General features: G+C 44.1%; 1 protein-coding gene and 1 pseudogene across 1 annotated transcript; both read right to left on the reverse strand.

Moving 5' to 3' along the window:
- Window positions 1-3,886: 3,886 nt before the first annotated feature.
- On the reverse strand, window positions 3,887-8,309 carry LOC124658421 (GDP-L-galactose phosphorylase 1-like). Its single transcript, XM_047196753.1, has 8 exons — window positions 8,192-8,309; window positions 7,207-7,645; window positions 6,610-6,728; window positions 6,469-6,528; window positions 5,505-5,729; window positions 5,203-5,382; window positions 4,384-4,635; window positions 3,887-4,290 (listed from the first exon to the last, which is right to left on the reverse strand). The coding sequence occupies exons 2-8, from the start codon at window positions 7,277-7,279 to the stop codon at window positions 4,078-4,080; spliced, it is 1,122 nt and encodes a 373-aa protein (XP_047052709.1). The 5' UTR covers window positions 7,280-7,645; window positions 8,192-8,309; the 3' UTR covers window positions 3,887-4,077.
- Window positions 8,310-9,327: 1,018 nt separating this feature from the next.
- Window positions 9,328-13,252, reverse strand: part of LOC124655876 — a 6,120-nt pseudogene continuing 2,195 nt past the window's right edge.

Below are 13,252 nucleotides of genomic sequence, written 5' to 3' on the forward strand. Positions count from 1 at the left end.
CTCGATCGCCTCCCGCCGATCTCGGTACAGCGCATCACGCTCAACGCGCTGGCGCCGGCGCTCGTCAGCCCACCGCTGCTCCATCTCCTCCCAGTACCGGCACCGTCGCGCCTCTTGTCCCGTCGAGGCGTCAGACGCCGCAACGGTGGCGCACTGCTGCTCGTGCCACGCTGCTGCCGCCGCGGCCTCGCCAGCTGCGGGGCCATGGGCGCAGAACGCTGCTAGATCCGCCGCCTGCGCCGCCTCCCGCTCTTCCCGGGTCGCGGGGTCGGTGTCGACCTGCGTTTCCGGGACTGCAAGTGGAGGAGATGGCGGTGGAGGGAAGTGGCCAGCGCCGGGGCGGTTCGCCATTGCCATTGGTGGTGGAGGAGACGGTGGTGGAGCGACAAGGGCTGTGTTTGTTGCCGGCGGGGTGTGTTGGCTACCATTGAGCCGGGAGACCTTTTATAGACGCCGGCGTCGGGAAGAAAGCGCGGGAACAGGCGACAAGAGGCGGGAAGAAAGCGCGGGAACGGGCGGTGGCGTGCGAACGCCGGCGACGCGTGGAGGCTGCGCAGCTCCGACGAGACGTCTCACCTGCCCCTCCGTCGCCATTAAGGCAAAGATGCCGCCGTGTGTCACTGCGCGCGAATAACTTCCGTCGCGAGGTAGGCGACGGTTAGGTTAAAATTAACTGTGCTGCTGACAGGTCGGCCCCGCCAGTCCCCGCCTCGCTTTTCGTTGTGTCCGGCGTGGCCGGAGCGTCCCCTATGGGACGGGGACGGGCTCGGGGCGCCGGACACCGTATCGGGGCGCGTCGGACAAAAATGGATTTTGAGGGACGCGGCTGGAACGGTTTTTTGGTCCGGCGCGCCCTAAATCCCTTTGGGAGACGCGGCTGGAACGGTTTTTTGGTCCGGCGCGCCCTAAATCCCTTTGGGAGACGCTTTTGGGAGACGGGGCTGGAGATGCTCTAAGCACTGCCGTTACTGACGTGGCTTTTGCGTCGGTGAGCCACCGGACAAGAAAGCCTAGTCCACCACTGCACCAGCTCAGATTGGCCATCTGGCATCTAGTCAAACTTGCCCCAACGTCGTAGCGCCGGAGCACCGTGTTTTACCGAGCTTCACCTGCGGGGACGAGAAGACGTTCCTGCCATTGTTGCAGATCATAGGCCGTGTGCAGTATTGCTCTCGTGCAGAGGTAAGCATGCTTCGCTGACAACAATGGGAACCGTTTTTGCATTGTTGCTGTTTTTTTTTTCTTTTTTGAGGGAATGCATTGTTGCCTTGAACATGAGAGCTTTTAGAGAGAATCGAGGTGAATCCTATACATCGCTCATTGCGAGCTGTATCTGGGGCATCGCACAGGGGCTATTAATAGTGGGCCGGGCCCATTTCACCGACTGCTCTGGTTTCCTACGGGTTTTATTCTGGTTCTGATTTTCTTCACTTTTTTCGTGTTCCTCCTGGTTTTCTGGGTTTTCACGGTTTTTCGTTCATTTTTTTCAACTTTTCAATTCTTTCAATTTCAAGTTCTCCTCTTGGGCTTATCATGTTATACCCAATAGTAAACTTGGCATATTTAAATCGTGTATTGTACACAAACTTAATGAGTAGTCTCATTACGGCCAAAGCTATAATCGTAGTCTCCTGACATCTGAGGTAAGGTTCTTGAAAATCTACTCCAGCTATTCTCAAGCCCAGATGTGGATCCTTGAAATACTCTCGATCAATCAAATCTTCTAATCTATACCAAGACTGATAGAAGTGATCTTTAATCATCTTCAATCCTTTTGGAAGAAGGGCTTCATTCCATCATACTCAAGCTAGATGGGTCGGTTGAGCACGGGTTAAGTGCTTCTTCATATGTCGATGGCTCTACCACTTGATTACATTCATTTCTTTTCTTACGGATATGACTCAAAGGAAAGAACGGACATTTCTACGAGTGAACTCTTCATTCAATAAACAAAGCATGATTGGAGCAAGCTGCCTTGACCAATATACTGGATCTATACCATCTGAGAAGAAAGGGGTGATTCCTACTATGACACCAGATAATCCACCAGAGAATAGTAAATCCTAAACTAGATAAAGCCGAGTATGCGAGGAAGCCTAGGTAGCTGTTTGATCGGAGGAAGCACTGGCGGAAGGAGGCGGCTAGAACATTCCCTCAAGGAAGAAGCCATATGTTGTCTTACCATGAGCTGTATCCATTGGTCAAAATGGAAATCATTGGTTATTAGTTCGGAAAAGAGTATCGATCCTGGATAAATCCACTTAAGAAGCCAGCTTCTTTTGCTGGGAGCAAGGAACAAGAAAGGTCTTGAGCTGCCAAGAAGAATGTACCTGGGTCGGTAATGTAGTGCGAGAACCGAGAAGAGAGATCCGATTGACCCGATCTAGCAATAAGAGAAACAAAGCTGGGAAAGCCGAGCGTAATGTTCGTACCAAGGCAGGGGAGGCGGATAGGGATCCGGTTCTTTATGATCGGAGAAAGACACCAGATGATTTTCAATCAATCAAGATTAGGTAATCCTTTCACGCACCAACTTAGGAATGTATTTGGGGAGTCAAAATGACTATAGGATAAACATTTTTCAGATTTAATTTTAAAAAAAACTGAACATTTTTTAGATTTGAACTTTTAAAATTTTGTTCAATTTTAAAATTACTCAAATCTAAATTTGTTTAAAATTTAAATTTGCTTAGATTTTGAAAATGTTTTCAGTTTTAAAAATGTTCAATTTGAAAAAAATAGATTTAAAAATGGTCAGTTTTAAAAAATGTTCACTTTGAAATTTGTTCAATTCTAAAAAAATGTTCAACTTCAAAAAATGTTCTATTCTAAAACTGTTCACTTTTTTAAAAAAGAAATTTTTAAAATGTTCTTGTTTTTCGAAAACGTTCAGATCTGAAATTTATCTGAACAAAAAAAACATAAAATATAAAAACGACAAGAACACAAAAAAAGAGATAATACCTTTTGTTGGGCCACGCCCAGACGGCCCACGAAGTGGCCACTTGGAGTGTGACGGAGGTTCGCTTCCGCTAAGCGGGAGGGCGAGCGAAGGCAGCGCGTGGAGCTAAATGGGCCCCGGCCCATGCTGCGCTCCCTTCAGCAATTTGGTCGCCTGGCATCGCTTAAAGCGATAGATAGGACCACCCGAGAATCGACCAGCTGTACTCAGGCTCATATCTTTAACAGGGTCTATGGCCTAGTCAATTTTAAGATGGGCCCTGGACCTACCGGCCCAGGAAACTGTAGCCTGGCTTTTCCTTTATTTTTTTCCCACAACGTACATACTCCGTAGTAAGTGTGCATACGCCGGTATGTTTTGTACCACACCGCTAGGGCAACACGGGAATTTGTGGTTTAAAAGGTGGTGTTCCGACCGTGCCCTTGCCCCCACAGTAGGTGGGGGTACGGGCATTAAGCCCGTTCGTAGGTACACCGGGTACAATGTATGTACACTGTACAAATGTATACTGCGATGTATATGTATGTACAACACATGTAAATGAAAGATGTACATATAAATTATAAAAAATATTTTTTTTTAATCTTCATGCAAGTACACATAGCTAAAACCTCACACAGATCCTAATCGGATCCTCTCTTCCTTTCTTTTTGAGATACTAACCACCAGGATTGTGCTTTGCTGCTGCTGCTCAGACGACTACTCCTGCTTCTTGGTAAGCCAAACCTTGCCTGAAAAAAAAATCATCTATCTGAAGAACACGGCACTTCTTCGTCTACACGACGGCTCCACTGGTAAAGCATTGACACCTTGTCTCGCTCAAGGCTCTGGACACACAAAGACCTGCACAGAGCTGGCCAGACCTACACCAATGCCACGACGTCCTGCTGAGTTCAGGATAGTTGCGTGGGCGCAACAAGCAAATAAAACATTTAAGAGAGCATTACTAATCATAATGTTATCATACATGCGTTTCATAGCAGTATGTAGGCATAAACCACAAAACACAGGGAATACAACGGAGGAGCACGGCACACCAGGTCAACAGTGGCAGTTACATCCTGTGCATTTTTTTACATAACGGACACCCACGCAAACTGTTGGTAGCTGCGGCCTCATTCTGCACATGCGCAGGTATCAAGATCATCAGCAATAGCGCAACACAGATTCTTCAGGTCTTCAAAGGCACCATCTTCAGGCGAGAACGAAGCCATTCTGCTGGAAATCTCGGCCTCAGAAGCTCGGTCGAAATCAACCTTGGCGTGATAAACGAAGTAGCCGCAGCACTCCCAGGAAGAAAGGTAGCAGCCCGTAACCAGACTTTTCACCTAAAACAGAACATCCAAGTTTAATGCATGGCCATTCTTTGGTAGATAAAATGTTTGTTTTGAAATGGAACACTCTGCTTCAAGGAGTTACACCTGCGGAAACAAGAAAACATTTCTGCCATTGTTGGAGATCATTATGCTGTGTGCGGTATTGTTCTCACGCAGAATTAGGCATGCTTCACTGACAACATTGACAAGTGCATTTGCATTGTTGCTGGAGAACACGAGGGCTTTCAGAGGGTAGTCAACTGTTTCGTAGACACGAATTCCTGATCTGGACTTCATGTCATATACTGGAACAGTCAATGCAGACTCCACCGGTAAAGGATTAGCAAAATAACATGCCTGTAGCATTTTGTAAGAATAACACCGTGAGATTTTCCTCCAGAATCTGTTGCAAACTCCTAGCCCTAGCACCTTCCTAAAATCCTATTGCAGAAAATTAGCTACTCACTGGTTTTGATTATTTATAATAGAACGGTTGCATAGATCTATCTGCTTTTTAAAACTATACTTTTTTTTTCTCAAATACATGCCAAAGAGAAAACCACCGAGAAGACCTTAAGGTACAGCAACGCTACAAAACAAAAATAAGAAGAAAGAAAAAGAACTGCAGGATTAGCATTTAAAACTATGCTCACAATGGCGTATTAAAGTAACAGTTTATAGGCAATTAAATGACCTTAAGGTATGTTGTAACCTTGCAACTATGCATTACAGCACAAAGCACCATGGCTATAGTAGAATGCTTAGCGATGATCAAACGCCCAAACAACTCAATGGTTACTCCCACAATATCGGGCAGACAGGTGAGTGCAGCTGATGGCAGATCAATAGTAATACTTGGAGTAAGATCAAAACATTAAGCAGAGTAAGATCAGAACATTAAGCACAAGAACTATAAAATATTACCTGAAAATATGTGTCGTTTGGCACAATAGATGTACCATCGAAGAAAACCCGGAACGCTGCACTGTTTACTTCAGCAGCAATCTTCATAATCAGCCCAAACATCTTTTTATCCCAAAAGGGAGATAATCTATTAGTTGGATTTGGGACCAAGAAGACGTGGCCATATTCAACAGGATACGCCTTCAGGAAAAGGATGCCCATCAGAAATGAGAAAGCATGATGCAGATGGCAACTAACACTTATATTTATGTTAACATTCACAGAGGGTGGTGTGGGGTAATGGGTAATTTGAAGGTACGTACATTTGCAATCAGCATTACTCCACCGTTTGGGGGTGTAGTCAAAGGAACAACCTCCGGTACATTCTTTTCTCCTTCCTCAATGCACAAAAGCAATTCCCCGCAGCTTTTAGTAGAACTTAGCTTCGAGCATCCAAAAGGATGACTGAACTTGCCATATTCGTTGAGCAAAAATGAATTCCACTTATCATTCATCTGAATAACAAAATCCCTTTCACCTTCAATGACCTGTAAAACCATTCAAAACCATTTATTCCAGTAGAGCTCAGGGTTTCATTAACAGGTTGAAGGTTTGCTAAATTCTTTGAAAGGGAAATACATCATTAGTTTAATAAATGCTATGTCTGGCAGAAAATAACTGTTTGTTGGTTGAATACACTTCTAGCATTGTGACATTCCTCGATAAGCTTAAATTTCTGCCACCTAGGATGGAATAGTGATGGATAACAGGACAAGTGCCAGCCAATAGTATTTTATTAAATCTTTCCCACTCCCTCCTCTCCTATTTCCTGCTGCTATGTTTCCCAACATACCTCATTCCTTGAAGTACCACCCATAGCCATCACCATTGCAGCAAAAAAAAAATCAGGCTGTTATCACGAGGTCAACAACAATGCAAGAAGCGGGAATCTGAACAATAGTGGAGCTTCTGCCAAGGTAAGGTTGCAGGAATATTTAGGGACAATCATGCCACTCTGCATTTTATTCGTGGATACCGCGTAGGAGAAGAGGTTAAGTATACAACTATACTATAAGTGTGAAATTGTAAATTAGCACTAATGCTCAAACAGAAACTTAAATATAGTATATGACAATTTTTGTGTGGCTAATTTCACCTCTCTGGCTCGTATCGTATGATGATGTTGTATTTTTAGTTTGCATATCAGAATCTGATATGTACATGCTGAAACATGTATAGAGTTAATATTCCCAACCATGGAAGAATTAGGGAAAATCAAAGAAGCACCTTAAGTTTGCAAGCAGTAACATCATATGCCAACTGGCCCTCCCTGGAATTATTCTCCCACTGGCGGAAACAGAAATCATCAATTACAAATGCTGCCACAATAACTCATAAAAAAATTGTGAACTCTCGGATAACACAAACCTGAGACAGAATGATTGTATCAAGTAAACTTGGGCTACCTTGATCAGCACATGCGGAGCTTTTGAGAGCATCAAGTTCACGTTGTTCTGCACCTAGACGGTAAAGATGTATCTTCACACCTGAACATCAAAGAGAAATTTCTGACTATTACAGTGCAACAATCATATATAACTGAACATGTGTTGTTATTTCAAAGGACCAACAGCAAACACATGGATAAATTTTGTGAAAAAAGTTAATGTGCTTGTGTACAATTATCTAGGAATACTTTGCTATTCCATAATGCAATTGAGAATCAAGCAGGCACACATCATGAACAAAACTCTAATATAGCTATCTAACACAACATCATACAGAGTTTAAATACGTTGAAGAATAGCGGATAAGTTCACATGCACTAGTTAATCCTTCTTGGAGTACTCTAGTGTTTCCGGTACCACAAGAGTACTATTTTATTTTTGGTGGCAGACCAGTGTAGAGGATAATTACATTTTTAGACAGGCGTAACAATCAAATTGACAGTTCTAGAATTAAAGTATTTAGACAGTCTTTCCTAAATGAGAGAACCATTTCAAAGTTCAAATAACTATTGCTTACCTTCAAACTGATCCAGAGGAGTATTCTTGCCATGGAAAGGATAGTCACCGTCTAACCTGGTGGCTGACACCATACCTACAACGCTTACTATATGCACTACTAACTGAACTGACTACAATGCTAGAAGTCTACTTCAGACTTGTGCAGCACCGCCACCAGCAAGGTAGGTCAGATCGGAAGGATGCCCCCCTGCAGACGGGAGGGCACCGCGGCCACCGTGGAAAGAAGGCGATGCAAGAAGGAACTTAGGAAAGCGATGGACACATTGTGTTCCCCTTCTCGGTGTGACCCGGGATCCTTTCCTTAGAGCCGTGGCTGATCTCCTGAAGCCAGCCCTGCCGGACTAGCTACCCACCTCTGCAGGATCAGCTTTGGTTCTTTTTCTAGGAGTTCCCGACAGGTTCTTTGGTCGTAAAATGTAGTCTTTCTGCAGGAAAATCTGTACATGGAAAAGCTTTAGCTGATAGATCAAACCCTTAACTGATACTTTAAAGGAGCATATATAATGCAGTCTGTTGCAGGACAATCTGGACATGAGCAAAGCTTTAGCAGCTAATAGATCGAAATGTTAACTTAGGTCTTAAAAAGCAATTAATCTGGAATTGCAAGCATTTCATACAAGCACATGATATTCCAGTACCACAAAGATTCTCTCTAGGACCATACTCCCACTTCTGAGCGAACTAGATAATGCATTTCGTATGCTCTACACCGTGTACCCAAACGAAAAGAAAACAGTTCCCCCCCTACATTCTCTTGAACAGAAGCAATTTCGAGCAACCAAAACCCCGAATCGGGTGAAAGATTGCAAGAATTTCGCGCAACCATCAGCGATCCCATCTGTTCTGTCGCAAGTCGTGCCAATTGCGCCCGCGGGACTCGGGGGAACGAAGAAATCGAGGTAAAAGCTAGTGGATTGCGATCTCGCGCACAACATGAAATAAGAATAGTGGATTTAAAAGGGGATGGATCGATCGGTCGGTACCAGGGGGAGGCGCCCGTCCGTCCGGCGAAGAAGAGGAAAACAGGCGAAGGAGAGAGACGTTTGCGTTCCGGGTGGTGGAGACGCCTGTGCCAGGAAAAGTTGAGGAAAATAGGCGCTTGGCTTCTCTCCCCACTTCCCCTTTCCAATATGCACATTTTTTCAGTAAAACAATTGTACAAGTGGATACCTATTGTTTGGATGAATTTTGGTCAAACATCCATGGATTTTACAAGATCTCGTCCAAACACAAAGGATTGGAAAATAAGAGGAAACCACTTTTTTTGTTAGGACAAATGATTTGATCGATCTGCAAAGTGTGGCATAAAACTGAAACTTTTGCATAATTAATCATTTTACATGTAGTAAATGTTTTCTTCGTTTGACAAGGATAACGAAAAAAAATTGCATCCACATTGTCGACGACTGCAAAGTGTGGTGTCATTTTCGTTATGTAAATATCTACTTAAGATTTAATAAAAGAATTGTTGTTTCCCCCAACAAAAAAATTCTAAAGTTCATATATAAGGACACTCAGTTTGTTTCTTATATGCTACAAGATGGATTATTTTTTATAAAATAGCATGCACATGCATAATACTCAAATATCTTTGCATGACACATTTTTATGGGAACAATGAGAGCTTGCGGTGTAATTGTATTCTAGGCAGGACGGATTGTGCTTGATAGCCAAACCGTGATGGGGGGAGGGAGTCACATTGTGTCCTATTTTGTGTGCATTTTTTTGACTCTTCACCCTTTAATTTTGAAATTGAATGCCTCATGGTGCTTTTGTGTAAGTTTTCTTAATGAAAAAAAAAGTCTTCGCAAAATGTTGTCAAATTTAATCAAAATTTTGTTGTTGTGCGGAATGTGTTTGTTGACTAGTGCATTTATAAGCAGGATTGGAGATTTGGAGGGAAAAAGGACAAAATCTCAGAACATTCATCAAGTTTATCTGTGGTGGATTTATATTCATGCCTTCGTGAGTTTACACATCCTCCTTAATGAGATGATGAGTTCATATTTGGAAGTGCATCATACATCCTACTGGCTCATGGGCCCGTATGAGTGTCTTGTGCCATACATTGCCAAGGACTAAAATAAAACATGCCACATTTTTTTGTCAAATACTTCCATTAACTAGTTGGCAATAATACAATTTCTAGTGCTTTCCAATTCAAAAACAATGGAGTACAGAAACTGCACTAGTTACAATTTACAAATACATAATTACTGTAATACAAACTAGGACTTAAACAGTCACTAACAATACAATCTAGGGCTACAACATGCTGCACCTGCTGCATGCAAAGAAACAATCACCCAATTTTCTCAAAAAGAGAGAAGCACTACACCCACAACCCATCCTAAAAGCTATAAGGCGCACACAAATAAACCCTACAGGTTGCTATTGCCAACTACTAACTGCACACTATACAAATGAAGCCTAAAAAAACCTCGGTCACACTAGCAATTGAATCATGCTGTCTATCACTGACTGCATCTAGCTCTGTAAGTTAACAACTTTGTTTCCTCCTAGTAAGTCACTGCAAAAACTGACTGTGACTGCCCAAAACTATTCTCGGGATCATGTCCAAGTCAAATGTATACACGGATAGTGTTGTTAATATTTCAGCAGAGTGTTACATTGCTAAACACTTTCTCCTTTCAACACCTTCTGCACTAGATTCAGAATCTCTGTCACCTGAAGGAATCATGAAAAACAATTATGAACCGTACAACCTTGATCGCAAGAAGGTTACATGTACAAAAAAATAGAATAACTGGTATCATGGAAATTTATGGAGTAACTCTCTTACCCCAGGATAGTGCTTCAGAACAGGAGAATAATGGTCAAGTGCTATATAGATTTTACCAAGAACACTTAAAAGGGTGTCGACCTCATCGCCAAGTATATCAACCTGAACCACATTAGAAAATAATCTATGAATTATGTCACTACAGATAAAAAAAATAGATACTTAAGCAAACCAAGAAGTCTCATTGAGATTGAGATGATCCGCAAAAAATTACATCTTATCTGGATTCCAGATTTGCCTTTTTGTTTGGGTGGAGTGCAAAATTAACAAGCTTCATGTATTTCTCTACTAGAAATGGGTATGTTATTTATCATTTTCACCTTTCTTCTTTTTCATCAGTCCCAAGTTTGAAAATTGCTTGGAATTTTGTTCGACATTGTCACCTTAGAAAACTCAAACCAGCCGAAAGCAAAATGAAGCAACGCAAAGAAGGCTAACCTCTGCTTCTGCTTTCCTGAGATTCGAGCATTTAATCTCAAGTATTTGTTTATACCAGAATTCCTTCTTCTTTAATACAGAAACTTGCTGCACCAGTGGGTTGAACTGACACATTATACTAGTCAACCTGCAGAAATGTTTAAAAATTAACTATCGACCAATGCATTTGGAAACATGAACTAGACAAACTGCAAGTTGCTCCACTTCTGTAACATGCACATGTTTAGAATTTAGAATAGTGAGTGAACTTGCTTGGCAAGTGTGGCTCTAATTGAATAAACAGCAACAGCAAAGTGGGAAGGGATGTCAATGCGCACCTAATTTCACTTTGCTTCATACTTTGTGCTATTCTGCTTTCAAAATCACTGTACGCTTTAGACAACTTCTCCATGCTAACGAAGGTCAAATTCTAGGTGTCCTTCATGACCGTCGACGCACGACGCCGATGTTCTCTTCATTTCCCGGATAGTAGCATCAAGTGAGGCATTCTGTTCTTTTGCTTCCTCCAAAGCAACAGACATGGAAGTCAAGCTCTCAGTCAGCCCACATATCTCTTCCTTGCAGACATTGATCTGCTGCAGAGCCTCACACAAACAGCTCTTCATTGAACTCGACTCGCTTCTGAACTCCAAGATAAGTAGCTCCTGTTCGCAAACTTTCTCCCTGTACATCATAAGCTCGTCGTTGACCAAGTCGAATTCCTCGTGGTGCTGAACCAGAGTCGAACCTACAATAGACACAAGCTGGTCGTTCTCATACTTGAGCTTTTGCCTGTCTCTAGACATGGCACGTAGCTGCTCTTCTTTTTCCATGATCAGCTCTTGGAGCAAGCACTCCTCCTGGTTCCCATCATCAATCTGATTTTCATAGTTACCAAATACTTCTTTAACACGAGATTGTTCCAGTAGATCTTTCAAGTGGCTCTCGATCTTTAGGTCGTCAAGCTCACCGCAGAGCTTCTGAATTTGATTCGAAAGTTTTGACTCTGACAACGAGTGTCGCGCGATACTGTTCTGCGCGTCCACCACCTGTGAATATAGCTGCTTAGCCTCTTTCCTTTTATCTGCCAGCAAGCCTCGGAGACGCTCATTCTCCTCCAGCAGAGAAGCAATTCTGTCCTTTAGTCTGCACAGCTCACCATCCTCATCGTAATCAAAACAATTATTAAGTCCCTCTTTCCTCGAGACAATGCCATCCATTTTGGAGATAGTCTGAAGCAACTTGGATTTAATGGACTCGAGCTCCCTCTCTTTCCTTAGAGGCAGGGCAGCTCCATCTTTCGCCCTCTTGAGCCTGAACAGCTCCTCGGTCTTCTTCTGCATTTCGCACTCGTGCTCCCTTCGCAGCTTCAGCCACTCCGTCTTGAGAAAACCGTTGATCTCATCGCCGCCCATGTGCTTCAGGAGCGAGAAGTCCGGGATGTAGTGCAAGGCCTCGTTCGTCTGTGCCACGACAGGAGGCTCACCGTCATCTTTCACGCCGGGGTCCGAAGCTGCTGCCACAATATTGTTAAGTTCGTCTCTCAGCGCTGCGATCTCGGAAACGTTGTCCTTCCAGCTCTTGCTCAGCGTGATGATGTGGTTTCGGTTGTCGCAGAGCTTGGTCTCGAACTGGCGGTGTAGGTTGCTGATGTAGCCCTGGATGGTGATGCCGGAGACCTCTTGCTGCAGCTCGTGCTCCAGCTGCTGCAGAAAGATAGCAAAACCATTGAAGTTAGTTTGCACTGTATTCAGTCAAGACAGTCAAAAAGTTTTTCTGTCTAGTAATAATAATTACATAAGTAGGAGGATTGTTCTACTGCCAGGCAAGGCAAAAATGCAGCCATCCAGCCAACATTCCGAACTGGACTGAAAAACGCGCAGGCGACCCAGAAGCAGAGGCTCTGTTAAACATTTGCAGTCAAACTGTTCATACTACTATAAGTTTGAAGTCAAACTTCTTGGATGATTTTATTACAGTAGGTTTTTTACTTATTCATTGTCTTTCCTTTTGTGATTGTCACTCCCTGCAGAATCTATCCACAGTTCCGTGTCCCGAGCACGTTAATTGATCCCTAATTATCCGCTCAATAATTAGACCGAACATGGGCTGAATTATTACTAAACTAAAGTACTAGACCTGCTTCATTGGCTGAAGAACCGATGTGCGGAAAGGAATGTTCGGTGTTCTTTCCCCGAAGTGGAGTGAAAACTTAAAAGAAAAAACAAGAGGAAGGTTGGTGTTGAGGAACTCACGGGTTCAGCCGGCGCCGGCGCCGCCGCCATGTGTTGTCCCCGGCGGCAAGAGCAGCAAAGAAGCCAACTAACGGACGGAGCCGCCTCCCGGAGACTCTCTCTCTCAATCCAAGCAATTTTCAGGGGCGGGAAACGAAAACGAAAACCCAAAAGCGGGCGCGCGGGGGAAGCAGAGCGAGGTCGAGAGAGAGGGAGAGAGAGACGCAGCACAGCAGCAGTGCGCTGCGCCGCGCCGCGCGCCTTTCCAGCAAAGGCGGCCGCTTTCTCTCTGGGATGTCCCGTCCCGTCGCGCTCCTCCGTTGGTGGAGAGAGGGAGAGGGGGGAGCGGTTGCCAGTTGGAAAGGAAGGCAGAAAAATCAGCAGGAAACTGCAGAGGGAGGGAGATGGGGCGGTGGTTGTTGCTGGCTGCTGGGTCAGGGCGAATGGGCGATGACGATGACGCTGACGGGGTTTCCGTCGGGGAAGAGGGGCCAGGGGACGCGCCGTTGGCCGTTGGTGCTGGTCGCTGTCTTTCTTCACCTGTCCACTCACGGGTCGCCCGCTCCACTGCTTTCTTCATTTTCGAGTGC

This window comes from Lolium rigidum, chromosome 5 (assembly GCF_022539505.1).
Source record: "Lolium rigidum isolate FL_2022 chromosome 5, APGP_CSIRO_Lrig_0.1, whole genome shotgun sequence".
Lineage (NCBI taxonomy): Eukaryota > Viridiplantae > Streptophyta > Magnoliopsida > Poales > Poaceae > Lolium > Lolium rigidum.

What these genes read in the sequence shown, in the direction of transcription:
- LOC124658421 (XM_047196753.1), bottom strand. Translation starts at nt 7,279, where the DNA reads ATGGTGTCAGCCACCAGGTTAGACGGTGACTATCCTTTCCATGGCAAG. An exon ending in TCCTCTGGATCAGTTTGAAG is followed by an intron (nt 6,729 to 7,206) that starts GTAAGCAATAGT and finishes TTTGATGTTCAG; the next exon opens with GTGTGAAGATACATCTTTAC. An exon ending in TTACTGCTTGCAAACTTAAG is followed by an intron (nt 5,730 to 6,468) that starts GTGCTTCTTTGA and finishes ATGGTTTTACAG; the next exon opens with GTCATTGAAGGTGAAAGGGA.